Source organism: Triplophysa dalaica, chromosome 17, assembly GCF_015846415.1.
Source record: "Triplophysa dalaica isolate WHDGS20190420 chromosome 17, ASM1584641v1, whole genome shotgun sequence".
In the NCBI taxonomy this organism is placed as follows: Eukaryota; Metazoa; Chordata; class Actinopteri; order Cypriniformes; family Nemacheilidae; genus Triplophysa; species Triplophysa dalaica.
Genome location: NC_079558.1, coordinates 17,542,387 through 17,558,699, shown reverse-complemented (window position 1 = coordinate 17,558,699; position 16,313 = coordinate 17,542,387). Strand labels below are relative to the sequence as shown.

Below are 16,313 nucleotides of genomic sequence, written 5' to 3'. Positions count from 1 at the left end.
AGGGCAAATTTCTTATGGATCTCTTAGATATAAATTCTTATACTGAGTGCACCCTTACAGAAGCCCTTATTGTGTTTGGTCCAGACATTCTTAGGACAGTAGAAGCAACGTTAGACGTTGCCCCTGAACCAACAAGAGTAGTGCCGCAGCGCCCACAGCCAGGTAGAATAATCTTGTGGAATATAACAGGCCATGGCACCCGTTCAGGATGCCAGGTATGTGTGGACTACGCGGAACAACGACTATTCTAGCCCTAATAACTATAATAATCACTGGTATAATCCTTATTCGAGAAGTAGAACTAGATGGAGAGAGAAATGAAACTCTACCAAAAAGGGAAATGGATAATGGTTACCCTGATGATGACCAACTTAAGTTCACTTTGAGGACAGGGAGCAGTGCAAGTTTCCTTTATGACCCAATATCTGTAACTATGGGGATGAATGACAATAGAGAAGTAGTCAGACAATTTCGGAGAAAGACTTTAAATCTGCAAGGGATCTTGTGGCTGGTCAGAGGTAACAGCGTATCATGGCACTTAAGCCATAGGCACCGACCCCAGGTTTGGGATAAGGATTGTAAAGTTGGATTGTAAAGTTCCTCCCCACAACAACGTGGGGAGGAACACGCTGTGTATTTTGTGACAGAAAAAATACCATACCTGTACTTTTGGTAAAACCCACAGTTATGCAGAGTTATGCATGGGTGATGAATGTCACCATAAAAGATGTAAAACTTGAGGATGAAGGAATTTATTATTGTGCATGGGCCCTATTAGGTAAAGACCGATATTAGGAGATACGAATTACGGTAGAACCACCTAAAATAGAACCACCTGAAGTGAAAGGAGTAAAAGACATGATTAAGTAACTAGGTGCAAACATGCCTAGCGGCTGCTCAGATGCATAGGGAGAAGCATCACATGATATTGATTTTTTCATGAGTTCTAATCTTAACCAAGAAACAAAAGAAGTAAGAGTAGCAAAGGCTTAATATGGTGGTAACTATGCATGTATGACCTTATGGAACTTTGACCAGATCTAGGTTAAATGGTTCTTGACTACGCCACCTGGTGCCTATCACACCAGGATATACTCTGCACCTCAACTGCTTAAAACATCATCTGAGGCAAGCGGGTTCATAGAAATGCACCAAAGATGAACCAGACAGAGACGTGCTTTCAATAGAAAAACAATTATACTTTATTATACATAAACATAATTTAAACATAATTTGGCGCCATCACGCAAGAGGCGCAATAGGTACAAAACGACAATGATTAGGCTAAAGAGAGAACTGACCTGGCATTGGCTGTTCAAGGGACAATACAATTAACAAATTAACCAAGAAATACTAACCCACTATCAAGGCAAGTTACCTGTCCGGGATACGTGTGACGTTCACCACCCGTGCTCTGGACTCTAGGGCCCACAACCGCATGCATGCGCGCACACACACACACACACACACAGACAGGCATAACCACTACAAGCTAATAATTCAATCAATATTGTGAAGTGCAGTTTACCACTACAACGCATGGAGCAATGCGTAAGAACCGAACCAGGAACCTCCCTTGTGAGCAGCTACTCTAATACTCGGGAGAGAAAGAGAGAAAGGACAAGAAAGTTTTTATCAATAAGAATATAAAATTATACACTACGTGAACAGCCAATACCACGGTAAATTAACCATAATAAAGAAAAGAAAATGTAGATCTGTAAAAACACTTCATTTAGGCAAGGCAAAGCAGCAGGAGCAATCTGCCTGCAGACAAAATCATTAAAATTAGTGCTTAATATACACATACATAGTCACATAGCGTCCAAACATTTCATAAAAAAACCCTTTTCTTTTACCTCAATGTTGACATATGAAATGACACCGTGGAAAAACAGCCCTTTGCGCCAATCTTCACACCCCTACATAATGGTTACACACAGCATATTCATTAAATACATTTCTATTATGTATTGACAATAAAACACAGCCATGCATTACGTCAGGACAACACAATAAAACTTATTTTACACGTCTTCAAAGCTATTAGTCCTCCCCACTGGAGGACAATAAACAATAAACAACCGACATTTACCTTCTTGACGTTACGTCTGATTTGCGGTACAGCTACCCGGCGGGTGCTTTGCCCAAGACCCTCGGCAATACACAACACGACTACCCGGAGGGCGTCTGGCAATCAGTTAAACACCTTTGTTGCACAGGAGAACCGTATACCACTGCCGTAACAACCAGTGAATCGCACTAAGTCCAAAAGTAAAGACGGTTTTATAGAAACCAGCCTAGCCGCAAATGAGCTGTTTAGCCACTCACAGCAAGCTGGGTGACGTCAGAGGGCTACCATAACTGCCGAGGGACAAACTTCTATCAGACAGTGACTACTCTGCCGGTTACACTCGTGCTCTAGCTTTACTGCAGAGAGGAGTAGTAACGGATGAGGTTAGAGGAGATTGTTGAGTATGTCTACAGCTCCACTCAATGTGGAAAACCCAAGAGCTTACAGCAGACATGCTATAAAATGACAAAGGTGTATGCAAAATGCCAAAACAAATGTCTTTAATAGTAGAAATGACTCTAAATGTGCGAGAAGGAAGACCACCAACATAGACCACCAACATATATAATTCGAGACTATAACTGTTCGTACACAGGGGAACCTTTTCAAGGACCTACGTTTCATGTGCAGGCTCATCCAGCAGAATTATGTGTATGTTCCAGACAGTGTTGGGTAAGTTACTCTGAAAAAGTAATTAATTACTAGTTACTCATTACATATTCAATAGTGTAATTAGATTACTGTCCAAATTACTCTGTCCAAAAAGTATTTAGTTACTCATTACTAATTACTTTCTATATCATACATCAACCTTAGTTAAGTGATTCAAGGATATACATGAAACGGCTTATTGAATTCATTCAAATAATATTATTAACTGACCAAAGTATTACAAATGTGAGAATTATACATTAAAGCACAGATTTTAAAATAAGACTTTGAATTTTGAAGTCAATTACGCTATTGCACACGCATATATTTAACAAAGTATTTAGTTTAATTACATCAAAAGTAACTGTATTTAAATTACAGAAAACATATGAGTAATCCCGTACTTTACTTTTTCAAGGGAAAAGTAATTAAATTACAGTAACTAATTACTTAGTAACTAGTTACACCCAACACTGGTTCCAGAGCAGGCAGACATGTAGTTTGAATGTCTGATTGTAAAAATATGATCACTCTTGCTCAATCAAAAAATGGAAGTTATAATTGCACCATAAACTATCTCAACAAAACTATTGAGAGATTTGAATGTCCATTCTCACACTTAGACAGTGCACCAGGAACAGTGTGGGTTTGTGGTGAAATTGCGTATTACCATTTAGATGCAGGAGACTGGAAAGGTTGTTGTTATCCTGCTATTTCGTCAACAGGAACTACCATAATGAAAAGGGGAGAAAATAGAGATAAGACTACATCATTGACTAGTCAGAGAAGGGAAGTGAAACTCTTGCCTGATTTCTATGAAGGTCACAAGACTAGTGATCCATGGACTACCCCTTTGGAGAATTTAAGATGGTCTGTAGCAGGTTTTCTTACAGGAACAGGTACTACTGTTGCCCTGAACAAGATCAATGGTCTTACATGGCAAGTTCTTTCTTTAGAAAATTATACAGCACAAGCTTTAAATCTAATATCTATTTAATTGAAGACAATGAGAATAGCTGTTGTTCAACATATACTTGCTTTGGATATATTGACAGCAGAGAAGGGAGGAGTGTGCAAAATGCTAGGAGTATCTTGTTGTTTTTCAATTCCAGACTATTCAGACAACATCACTGATATTGTGACACATATGAGAGAATCTATCCGGGAACCAAAGAGAGTTGACGCAACATGGTTTTAATGGTTAAACAACCTATCGGGGGGATGGGGATATTGGATTACTGGTACGGTTATTCCAATTGTTATTACTGGATTAGCGTTATTACTGTTTATGCCTTGTACTTTACAGTGTATGATTGGATGTGTTAAAAGATCTGTTAAATCCTTGACAAGTCAGGGAACTTATCAAATGATTTTGGCTGGGAGAACGACTGAAGTGTATCAGACTAGGATGGATAGACACACACCGGACGGTTATCATCCGGAAGAACAGAATTGATTGTGGGAATCAACATTTGATTATGATACTGACGCTGATGAGGATGATAATGTTCACACGTATGAACTAGAAGCAGAACCAGTACCGGTGGTAGAAGGTCCTAGGAATGTTGATGGAGGAAATGAACATGAAGTGAAAAGAGAGGATCAGATTGAAGTTTCAATAATAGAGATTAATAAGGAAGATGATGAGGAAGTGATGTGATTTTGTTTTATGTTTTTATTAGAATCTGTTTTGAATGTTTCTTTTATCTCATAACAGCTTGCAAACCAGAAAACCAAACAAAAATACGCTAGTGCAACTTTCCTTTTGATATATATCACTTTTGTATTAATACATTTTTATAGATTTTATATTAACACCTTTTTCAAATATGTTTTGTTCTTTTAAGGGACACAGGATTGTTTGTAAGACCGTTGGTCTGAAAGTGGCCATTGTGAGAATTGGGGTTTTGCTTGTGTCCCACATATTATGTGAAATGTATTCATGACTGTTGTTAACCCATATCTAAGCTTTCTAAGCACTACATCATGATTGGGATTAGTAACAATCACAAGTTATGTTTAATCTTACTTACTTTCATCAATTTTATGTGCTGACCAAGATAACAGATGTCCTTGAATGTTCCAGATGATGCTAATCACATGTTGTCTTTTGATAAATGATATAAACGGAGGTCTGGTGCTTGTCCATGACGCATCTGACTTGCTGTTTTATCCATATAAATATTGGTCCCAAATTCAATAAACTTTGGACTCTGATTGAACTGCACTTCTGTGTCTGTGTCATTCTTGGTCTCCAGGCCTGCAACTCTGTGTGTTCCATCGACCAGACTCTTCAACCTTCTACCTAGACAAAAAGTAATATTCTTACACTAGCATTGCATTTGTTGTCTTCTAAGAGAATAAAAATATCAGATCTAACCTTTTTAAAGACCTTTCTATATGCAATTGTGCTCTCTTTTCACGAAATGTGAAAATCCTCTCGATTTGTTTTTTCAAACTGTGCTCCATTTTTCTGGCTGCTCTCTTGAGGGCCCCTTGTATCACAGTGTTGGACTATTTTCTTTTATCTGTTTTAAGCGCAACTGAGCAACTGTGTCTAAAGTGCTGGAAAATATTTTAATTTGCCTCTCAAGTATTCACAGAAGAGATGAATACTTGATGTATTCAAGAGATGATGATTTTTCAGTGAGAAAGTCAGCAAAGTCCTCCGCAGTCAAAGATGAAGTAGATGGGGGAGGAGGGGGGCAAAGAAGAGAGTTAAATGTCTTGTAAAGCTGCACAGTGTTAGGTGCATTACTCACCTTGGTGGTGTAGAACGATTTTTAAGAAAGAAAAATATTTGTCCGAGATGAAAACAAGTGTGCGCTGTTCATTTTATATTATGGAATATTAGACTAGCTCAAGAGTTTGTTACAACTAGTTTAAATGCAACACCATTTTGAAATGAGAAAAGCCAAAACAATATATATTTTTTATTTTGGCCACAATGAAAATAGCTAAACTTTAAAGATGCCTGTTGGGTCATTGAGTAGCTGAGTTTCGGTGTCTTTGAGAATTTCCAGTTTGTGTTGGAAAATTAAGAAAATGTTGCGGTTAAGATGTCAAAGTGGCCAACCGACCTCATGGTGTTCCCATTATTGGCCTTTAAGAAAAGCTTTTGTATCAATGTTCTGCAAACAACTACTTTGTAGTATAAAAAAAATGTGATGCTAGTAATTCATATCAGGAATGGCAAGGAGCAGAACCTAGGCACAGTTGGTGTAGAGGCAAACAAAACACTTTAATATTAACTCATAATAAACTTAACCCACAAGGTTGTTGAAGGGGAACACACTAGGCAGGATGGAACTAACACTAACTGGACTAACAAGAATTGACATAAATTACCAAGACTAAACAAATAGCAAACTTGACGGAGGCGCGCGATGTGGCACTCTCATACACGCCGGCGATTCCAATGATAGCATCCAATGCAGGCATATGCAAGGCATCACTTTCGTACAAACACAGTTTAACGAACTGGCACAAGACAGGAAACACAGGGAGATTGAATAGGGAACCAAATCAAGAGGGGAACAGGTGCAGGGCATAAACCATAACATAATCAATTATGAGGAAACGAGAGGGCGGGGACAAAGACGAGACCAGAGAGAGTCAAAACAAACAATGGCATGTCTCTCTCCACACGAAACACATGGGTACTGACACAAGACTAGAAAACCTGAACAAGAGAGCAGGATTGTAACAATTCAGTAATGCTTAATGTGAAATCTTAAAAAAACAATAAACATTTTCATTTAAAAAAATTGGATTTAGGCACCAGAAAACATTGCCTGCAAAACATTTTAAATATGTACAAACAGGTACTTAGCCACATACTGTAAAATTGTTCACTTGTATTGTGCCTACATGTTACAGGATTATTAATTATATGCTACACAAACATTGTTTACGGTGTGCGTGCACATATTTAAAATTTTGTATACAAACACTCATCCAATATATATAAAGGGAAGCTGGCTCTTTGAGCATATACAGTATATAACAACACAAACAAATACTTTACGGAGATGTTAAGAATTTTCTTTGCAAAGAATAATTTATGAAGGTATCCTAAATTCACCTTTAGGATTTGTTCTTGGTTCACAAATTGTGTGTAATAACAAGGAGGTGATGGGTTCTTCTTTAATGATGTATTATGATCACCTTTCCACCCTGGCTGTTTGTAGTTCCATTTAAAAATTTAGCATTCTTAGTGACTTATGACCAATTCCCAATATACCAACTCTTAATAGTAATTCACATTTACATTACAAATAGACAGACATTTACTTTTTTTATTGTAAATGTCGTGCATGGAAACTGCTCTGTTTTACAGGTTTTGCTGTTGAATCAACTAAATGGTTTTCTGTTTTCATTCTATTTTTTTATTTTAATTACAGCAAAACCTGGAACAAGTGTAACATCCGAATAGTATTTATTTTTTCAAAAAGGAAAGCAAGTTTACCTTTGACAGTTGAATGTTAACCTGGAGGGGAGAGGAGAAGATTAAAATGTCATCCAGGTACATAAATACAAGTTTATTGATCATATCAAGGAGCACCTCATTAAAGAGCGCCTAGAAGACGGCCGGGGCATTAGAAAGTCCAAAAGGCATGACTAGATATTAAAAATGCCCCGTGGGGTATTAAACCCTGTCTGCATGCACCTGATGATAGAGATTGTCAATCTGTTCCACAGCGGGTACGCGCACAGTATAGACTGAATCTGATCTCCTTCAAATTGTGATTTTCTGTGCAGTGTTTTGCTGCTGAGTTTATTAGGTATTTGTTAGTTTGTATGTTTCAATATCCAGCTTAATTCAAATAAACGTGCACTGTTTTCCTATGCAGAACCAGAGGAACCCACAATCCCCACAGTGAATCCTTCAGACACCTGCTGTCTCATTGATGTAGGCCGAGCAGATATTTAAATTAACATTTACATTTAGGCATTTGGCAGACGCTTTGGAAGCAACATACTTTGCTTTATCCTTTACTTTTTACATACAGTTAAAAAAAAAAGTATGTGAACCCTTTGGGCTTACTTGGATTTCTTCATAAATTGGTCATAAAATGTGTTCTGATCTTCATCTAAGTCACAACAATAGAGAAACACAGTCTGCTTAAACTAATACCGCACAAACATTATACGTTTTCATGTTTTTATTGAACACAACATGTAAACATTCATAGTGCAGGGTGGAAAAAGTATGTGAAACCCTAGTCTAATGACTTCTCCTGTTTTCCTGCAAAATGTCTTGATAAACTTTGGAATTCATTTTTCCATCGATGACAGTAATCCGTCCAGGGCCTGAGGCAGCAAAGCAGCCCCAAACCATGATGCCCCCTCCACCATATTTCACAGTTAGGATGAGGTTTTGATGTTGGTGTGCTGTGCCTTTTGTTCTCAACACATAGCGTTGTGTGTTCTTTCCAAACAACTCAATTTTGGTTTCATCTGTCCACAGAATGTTTTGCCAGTAGTGCTGTGGAACATCCAGGTGCTCTTTTGCAAACTTCAAACGTGCTGCAATGTTTTTTTTGGACAGCAGTGGCTTCCTCCATGGTGTCCTCCCATGAAGTCCATTCTTGTTTAATGTTTTCCTTATTGTAGATTTGTCAACAAAAATGTTAGCATGTGCCAGAGATTTCTGTAAGTGTTTAGCTGACACTCTAGGATTCTTCTTCACCTCATTGAGCATTCTGCGCTGTGCTCTTGCAGTCATCTTTACAGGACGACCACGCCTAGGGAGTGTAGCAACAGTGCTGAACTTTCTCCATTTGTAGACAATCTGTCTTACCGTGGACACATGGACATCAAGGCTTTCAGATATACTTTTGTAGCCCTTTCCAGCTTTATGTAAGTCAACAATTCTTGATCGTAGGTCTTCTGAGAGCTCTTTTGTGCGAGGCATGGTTCACATCAGACAACGCTTCTTCAGAACAGCAAACTCAAAACTGGTGTGTGTTTTTTATTGGACAGGCCAGCTTTAATCAACACATCCAATCTCATCACATTGATTGGACCCCAGGTTGGCTGACTCCTGGCTCCAATTAGCTCTTGGAGAAGTCATTAGCCTAGGGTTTCACATACTTTTTCCACCCTGCACTATGAATGTTTACATGTTGTGTTCAATAAAAACATGAAAACGTATAATGTTTGTGCGGTATTAGTTTAAGCAGACTGTGTTTCTCTATTGTTGTGACTTAGATGAAGATCAGAACACATTTTATGACCAATTTATGAAGAAATCCAAGTAAGCCCAAAGGGTTCACATACTTTTTCTTTCAACTGTAGGTATTTGCAATCCCCTGGGGTCGAACCCACAACCTTGTGTTGCTAACAAAATGCTCTTACCACTGAGCTACAGGAAAGCTATGACTGCACAGGACCTGTGGATGATGTACCTCTGGTCAGTTTGTTTGCATTATTTCTGCATATCAGCGCTAGATAAAACCACTGCCTGTTATGTTATACTTTGTTTACTTGTATAGGTGAGGACTTATGAAAGCTGTCGATCCATCACTTATCACAGTCTGATGATGTTTATTACTGATGTTTGCATTGATCACGTGTCATAAATATGTTTTAGTGATATAATTTATCTATTGTTTTTTTTGGGATACATGGGCTACAACAACACTGAGCAGCTAGCACGAAGTATTCAGACGCATCTGTTCAGCAGAGCCTTCATCGTGGATGATGGAAGCAGACGAGTGCTGTTTGTCACCTCTGACTTGGGCATGGTCTGGATAGGGTGACAAAAGATAAAAAATATGTAACTGATATTACAGTGAGAATTATTTCTGACCGTGTCACAATCACTTCTTTTAAATATACAAAATATATATTTTATGGCAGGACAGTTACTTCAGTCATTTCAAAATTAAATCTTAAACCAATTCCCGTTCTTTGCTGCCGTTCTGAAAGTTAATGAAACATTTATGATCTCGGCATATGCGCTGTAGATTTTTATGAACATTGATCTGAAACCAGTGCAGGTTTTGCGTGAGCTGAAAGTGATGTACGGAGATCTCTACAGACAGGACAATGTGGTGATGAGTGGCACACATTCAGGTCTGGCCAGATATTTCCAGTTCACCCTCTTCATGATCACCAGCAGCGGCTACATTAAACCATCTGTACAAGCCATGCTCAATGGAACATTAAAGGTATGTTTCACTTTAAACACAATGGTGTTGTGCTCAAATAAAATCTAACTAATTCAGGAAAATCTAACATTGCCTCAATTCCCTTCATCAGAGCATTGATATTTCTCACAGAAACTTAAGACCCGCACGAATTCTCATCATTTTAGGAGAACTGATAACGGCAATCTGAACAGAAGTCCTCACTCATATCTGAACAATCCTTAGGAGGAGAGAAACGGGTTTGTGTCTTCATCCACATGAATAAAAAACCCTGCTGCATTTTCTGTAAAGAATAAACTCTTTTCATTCAGGGCCAATATTTATAATAACTTTTCTGTGGCTTTATTGCTGGTTCATTTCTGATCTTCTATCTCATAAAGATGAAAACAACACAGACAAGCAGATTTTCACCATGAAGTTCACAGATATGGAGGATGGAGATGCCGAGTGTCTGTTTTCGGGTATATACAGTAATAAACTGTGAGTTTCGCTCTCTCTATGGAATACAATGTTGAGGTGCTTGTAGCCTCCCACAGCGCTCCAATAGAGTTTTCGTCCAGAACACTCATACATCATCCTGTTAACCAGGAAACTTGTACAGTACGTTAACTTTCAACGTTTTTTTAACGTTAAGTTTATACTTTGCTTTCGTTTTAAAATTTTAACATGAGTAAGATTTTGAGGTCAGACACAGGAGCTTCTATGTGTAATGAAACAGTGCGATTGTTCACAATGATACAAATGAATATTAACCTCCATATAGTGGATATACAGAAGAACTATATTTATACAGAACTACACTTAACCTGTTTGTAACACTGAATAAATGTGCTTTTTGTCTCTAACCATTAATCGATAATTGAACATTACTTACCTCTGTACAAACTTAAACAGAGAACTCAATTTTCTGAAAAGGTCGGGATCTGATCCGAGAGACACGACAGACACACTTATGCTTATGAACATTAATCTAGCAAAGCTGTGAAACAAGTCTACAATTTCAACACATTAGATGATTTTTGAGTGTTTCTATTCAGAGCTGGAGAATCATATTGTTTCACAGCACCAGGTCAACAGTGTCATGAGGGCAGAATTTATAGAATCTAAGAGATTACAGATATTCAGAAGTGGTGCTGTGATCAGAAACCGGATTACTAACTTCACATTCTCCACTGGTTAGAAATGTTCAGGTTTGCCTTTGCGGCTCTGCAGGTTGATGTGTCTAAAAATATGTTTATTTTATATAAATTGTCAGTTTATGCCAGAGTCACTCATTAAACCATCTTATTGAACATATTCGGAAAGGATCTGTGATTAAACTGTACACTATATCTTAAAATGTTTGTTTTAACATAACAACATTACAATTGTATCCTTAATAAATCACTTATTTATTTATTATTAATGATTAAACCAAACAAAATCCAATACTATTACTTTATCATGTATTTAAGGTGATCTAAATCAATTCTTTACTTTTCAGAATACACAAACTGTGTGAAGGAAAATCTTTTAGCATTTGCGTTACAGTAAAAGGAAACACAGATTGTGTTTAGAAACCAACATGAGTTCAAGCACAGCAATAGAATATTGATGTCAAGACCTACATTTGTTCACTATTTGTAAATAAAATACAATGTGAATGACATCAGTTTCACTACGGTTAATATCTTTATGTTTGTAAAGCAACAAATCACACACACAAGATCTTCTTGAAAGGTCTTTATTACAAAGAGTCCAACTTTATTGATGCACACAAGCTTTTTAATGCACAGTAAACTGTTTTTGATGCACACAAGATTTTTATGATGCACAGTAAACTTGTTTTGATGCAAACAAGATTTTTTAATCCAAAGCAGTCGGGTAAATCTTAAATCTTAAATACAGAAAAGTCAAAAATTATGTCCAACAAAATATGATTTCCTTTCTTCTTGTGGACTTTAGGACAGTCTGTCGATCTGATGAGGTGTCATGACATGGATAGGCACTGCACCCTGGTCTCTGCAAAGCATTGCCTGTTTTCTTAGGGCGAGGGACAGGCTTGATACCAACACACGATGGTTCCAAAACAGACATGTTGTCAGGCATCCTCCAGATGGTTTTACTTCTTTTGAATGTAGAGTCGTCCACACTGAATGGTTGACTCACAAGACTGGGCAGCCGTGGTCTCTCCGTAAAAGCATTGCCTGTTTTCTTAGGGCGAGGGACAGGCTTGATAGCAACACACGATGGTTCCAAAACAGACATGTTGTCAGGCATCCTCCCGATGGTTTTACTTCTTTTGAATATAGAGTCGTCCACACTGACTGGTTGACTCACAAGACTGGGCAGCCGTGGTCTCTCCGTAAAAGCATTGCCTGTTTTCTGTGGGCGGGTGATAGGCTCAATGGAAACACACAATGGTTTTAAAACAGACATGTTGTCAGGGATCCTAAGCATGCTTTTGCTTCTTTTGAATGTAGAGTTGTCCACCCGGGCTGGTTGACCGGCAAGACTGTGCAGCCGAGATAAAGGTGGAAGGAATGTGTTGGTCCTGCCAGGCTTACATGGAGAGTCCCTCTGATTTCCCTCTGACAGGACAGTCAAATCTGAAGGAGCTCTCAGCCCTCGACGGCCTGCAGGTCTTCCATCTGAAGCCGATTTCTGCACAATCTCAGGCAAGAAGGAAGTTCTAGCTGTCTTCTGTCCAATCTCTGATGAAGAAGCTCCAGAAGGTCTGCCAGAAAGCCTTTTACCTGTGATACATATTTAATAAATACATTAAAAACAAGGCATAACATTAGAAGTTAAAGTTTGAAGTGACTATACATCTGTTAAGTCCACAGTGTAATGAACTTTATATAAAAACTCAATAAACTTTTAACTTTAGTGTTTCTCTGAGGGGGCGGGGCACTCCCGGGACTGTGATTGACAGACGCTTTGATAAAACAAGGCGACCAACTTTGAAAATATTTATGTTGTTTTGTGAAGTGTAAAAACATTTTGGGTTCGTTTAAAACAATAGCGGGACAGATTAGACTGCGCCGCCTGCCGGTCCGCCGAGTAATAAAAGGTAAACATCGCAGCCCTGAGTTCAGCTGGTCAGGGTGGAGTAGCAGCTTAAACCAGATTGAACTTAAAAAAGTGTCCGAAACGAGCCTCCTTCAACAGCTTTTTATCAGCTATAGAACGAGGTTGAGAGACCAGCTAAGACCAGACCACCGGTTTTGGTTTTAACAAGTGTTTTTTGTAGGGTTACCTGTGATAATGAAACACGGCAGTTTCTGCTTCTGGAGAGTCGTCTTGTCCACGTCCCTCATGTTTAAATGACGGAGTGAATTCATGTAAATTCACAAAAAAGTGAAGAACAAAACCAAAATATCTAATGAATAACAAACGAAGTTTTGTTATCGCCACGATCTTCTGCACGTACAACTTCACGCAGTGATTAACGTCTACATGACGTCATGCCGGCATCAAATCACGTAACGTACTGTCCTTTACAAATATTTTGCATCTAAAATAATATATTTTTCATTATACATTTTTATGACAAAAATAATAACAATTCAAAGAATCGTATGAGTATTCGATAGTAATAATAACGCCTAAATTATTTAATTAATTAAATAATCAAGGTAATGACTTTAATGTATAGCCTGTTTATTTATTGTATATAAAAGTCAAATCTCACTCTTTCAGATTATTTGATAAGAAACACAATTCAAGATCAAATTAAAGGTTTACTGGCAAATTATGAATGTAGAGAAACACTCGGTGCGAGTTTCGCGCTTTCAATCGTAAACACTTTTGAGGCGCGTGCAGGCGACGGGAGCGCGCTCCCAATAGAGTTTTAGCCCAGTACACTCATACATGCTCCTGTTTACCACAATACGTGTTTAGTCACTCACAAAACATTATAAACATGCAACAAAAGCAAATATTAAAATGTATTTAGTCAATCAACAAAATTGGACGACTTGAGTAGACTTTGAGTTTTGACCCAGGAGCTTGAACTATTTGTTCACTATTACACACATTAATATGTAGCTCCATCTAGCGGACAAATCGAATAACTATATACTATATTATCCTTAACAACTTGTTTGTTGCACTGAATATGATTTTTTTGTAATCTGACTATTATTAGTTCACCCATAATTTTTAATATCTTAACTCTCATGTACACTGATTTGAAGTTTACAGTAACAACACCCTTCACAGTTTTTGTCTATTGCTTAAACATTTGTGCACTCTGACATCACATTCTCAAATCAATTAACACAAAGGCTGTAACTGAAGCTTATTTATCAAAACGACACATTTTGTTTGTAAAAATCCTTCTTCACTCAATAAACATTAAAAAACATGCAGCAAAAGCAAACAATTCATGCAGTTAATCAACAAAATTGGACAACAAAATACAGCCATCAACATGAAATATATTATAGTTTTCACCAAACATCAAAGGAAACTCGCAGAATATTAATTAATTTATTTAGTTCATATTCTGTTTTATGGATTATGTATTATAGTCGCTAGTACTCTTGGTTTATTTTCGTATGATCAAGTATAGGAGCTAAAACATTTAATTCCAAAGTCTAAATGATAAATCACAAACTCTGAGAAAAAACAATCGCGTGACAAAAACAAAGATTTTGTAGATCACAAATAATTTAGTTTTTTGCGCCAGCAGAAGTGCACGAGGTGTGCACGCGCTTTCCCGCTTAATTGCTGGTGCTGCCATTTTCTTTCAGGGAAGCACAACCGGTTTGTGTGTCACTGAGGATTATGTGTTTGGATTTTATATCATATTCAATACTCGACGTCCTTCAGTGGTAAGAAAATTGTGTTTTACAAAGACTTTTGTGTTTTGTGTGACATCTGTGTTTGTGACGAATCTGGCTTTAATTTGTACGTCAGTGTAACGGACATACTGCAGATATCACATTGAAGCCGCACACGGACACATTACGAGAATCTTAAACTATTACCATAATCCGACATAGATGATACACATATAAAAGATGAAAAAGGTATAAATAGTAACCAGTTTACTGTAATTCACTCGGCTGCTGCTTTGATCTCCTTTACTCACATAACATTACGCAAAATATCCCCTCCTTCAATCTCATTATTGTCTCCAGACTTCAACACACTTGTTGTTATAATATAAAATATGTTATTTTAAATTATTTAACAACAATATAACAAAAGCTATATTAATTGTAACACATTGCTAGGTCTGCTGTTGGAGACTTCCCATTGGCTGTCGTTTGAATAATTAATGACCCAGGCCTGGGAGCTGTTTTGGGGGTGTTTTTATTGTCACTTATTAATATAGTTGTGTTTGAAGTCTTGTTTTGGGTAGTAATGTGTATAACAAATCAATTTCTGATGAATTCAGCTTCTAAAGTGTGAAATCAATATATTCAAAAAATACCATTGATGAAACAGGTGTTACTTTTTGATGGTATAAATAGCTGGCGACAATAGTCGGTTATTAGAGGAGCTGCGAGCTGGTGTTAGTTGTTAGTAGACACTGGATACAGGGACAGTATTGGCTGATACGAGTCTATGAGAATCCGAGAGTGACTCAGGAGAGACTCGGTTCACTCAAGACTCGTATCAAGGTGGGTGGAGGCGGGTGAATATGAGTTAGGGAGGGAAAGAGTGTTGTTGAATACCAGTGTGGAATGGTGTGTTGTTGGCTCGCAGCTCCTCTGTTTTACAAAATATTTTAATTTTTACCGATGTGTTAATATGTCGTAAACCCCATAGATATAAGAAATATTTAGACAATGCGTTGGTTGCTGGATCTTACGTCTAATGTACGGCGCCGCCATATTAGTGGTGGCAACGTTCCCAATACAAACGCACGCAAGTGAATGGCGGAGCTGATGTGATACAATACTTGGAAATATAATATTTGGGAAATTTAAATAGTTATTATTTATAACTTTATGCTATTTCATTATATTTATAATACACGCGTGTGTTATTATTTAAACACTTTGCTGTAGCTCAGTGGTGAGAGCATTGCGTTAATAACACAAGATCGCGGGTTCGAACCCAGTGTACTGTACATACCAATACAAATGAATAAATGTTTAGGGTAATACATTTTAAGCTTATTTAAACTTAAGTTTTAATCATCAATGGCCAACATTTTAAACAGCATGTATTGTTCTATCTATGTTTTTGTCTTCTCCATTTAATTCGTATTTATGAACAAGGCATTAAGGTGATTATTATTGCAGTTAGTGTATGGCTTTGGTTGGATAGGGCATTACACACATAATTGCGCTTTCCTCCATATTTCTTTTTTTTGTTGTCATCCAAAGCACATGTGTAAGCGCTCAATGTCATATTTTGCATACGGGGAGGGGAGCAGAGAAGCTCATTTGCATTAAAGAGACACACAAAATGGCACGTTTTCCATTGCAGCCACAAAT

The 16,313-nt window shown here is 37.6% G+C and overlaps 3 protein-coding genes across 4 annotated transcripts in view; 2 read left to right on the top strand and 1 right to left on the bottom strand.

The window, feature by feature from the left end:
- The window catches only part of LOC130439178 (uncharacterized), a 37,748-nt gene that overhangs the window by 16,302 nt on the left and 5,133 nt on the right, over nt 1–16,313 (top strand). For both annotated transcript variants that reach the window (XM_056771645.1, XM_056771644.1), the window contains exon 2: nt 14,566–14,696. The gene's annotated coding sequence lies outside the window, so the exon portion shown is untranslated. The remainder of the gene's footprint in view (nt 1–14,565; nt 14,697–16,313) is intronic.
- Nucleotides 9,722–10,079, top strand: LOC130439183 (neutral ceramidase-like). The gene is made up of 2 exons (XM_056771653.1): nt 9,722–9,900; nt 9,992–10,079. Exons 1-2 carry the CDS (start codon nt 9,751–9,753, stop codon nt 10,067–10,069), a joined length of 228 nt encoding a protein of 75 aa, XP_056627631.1. The 5' UTR covers nt 9,722–9,750; the 3' UTR covers nt 10,070–10,079.
- LOC130439180 (uncharacterized) lies at nt 11,595–13,311 on the bottom strand. The gene is made up of 2 exons (XM_056771649.1): nt 13,118–13,311; nt 11,595–12,614 (listed from the first exon to the last, which is right to left on the bottom strand). The coding sequence occupies exons 1-2, from the start codon at nt 13,200–13,202 to the stop codon at nt 11,779–11,781; spliced, it is 921 nt and encodes a 306-aa protein (XP_056627627.1). The 5' UTR covers nt 13,203–13,311; the 3' UTR covers nt 11,595–11,778.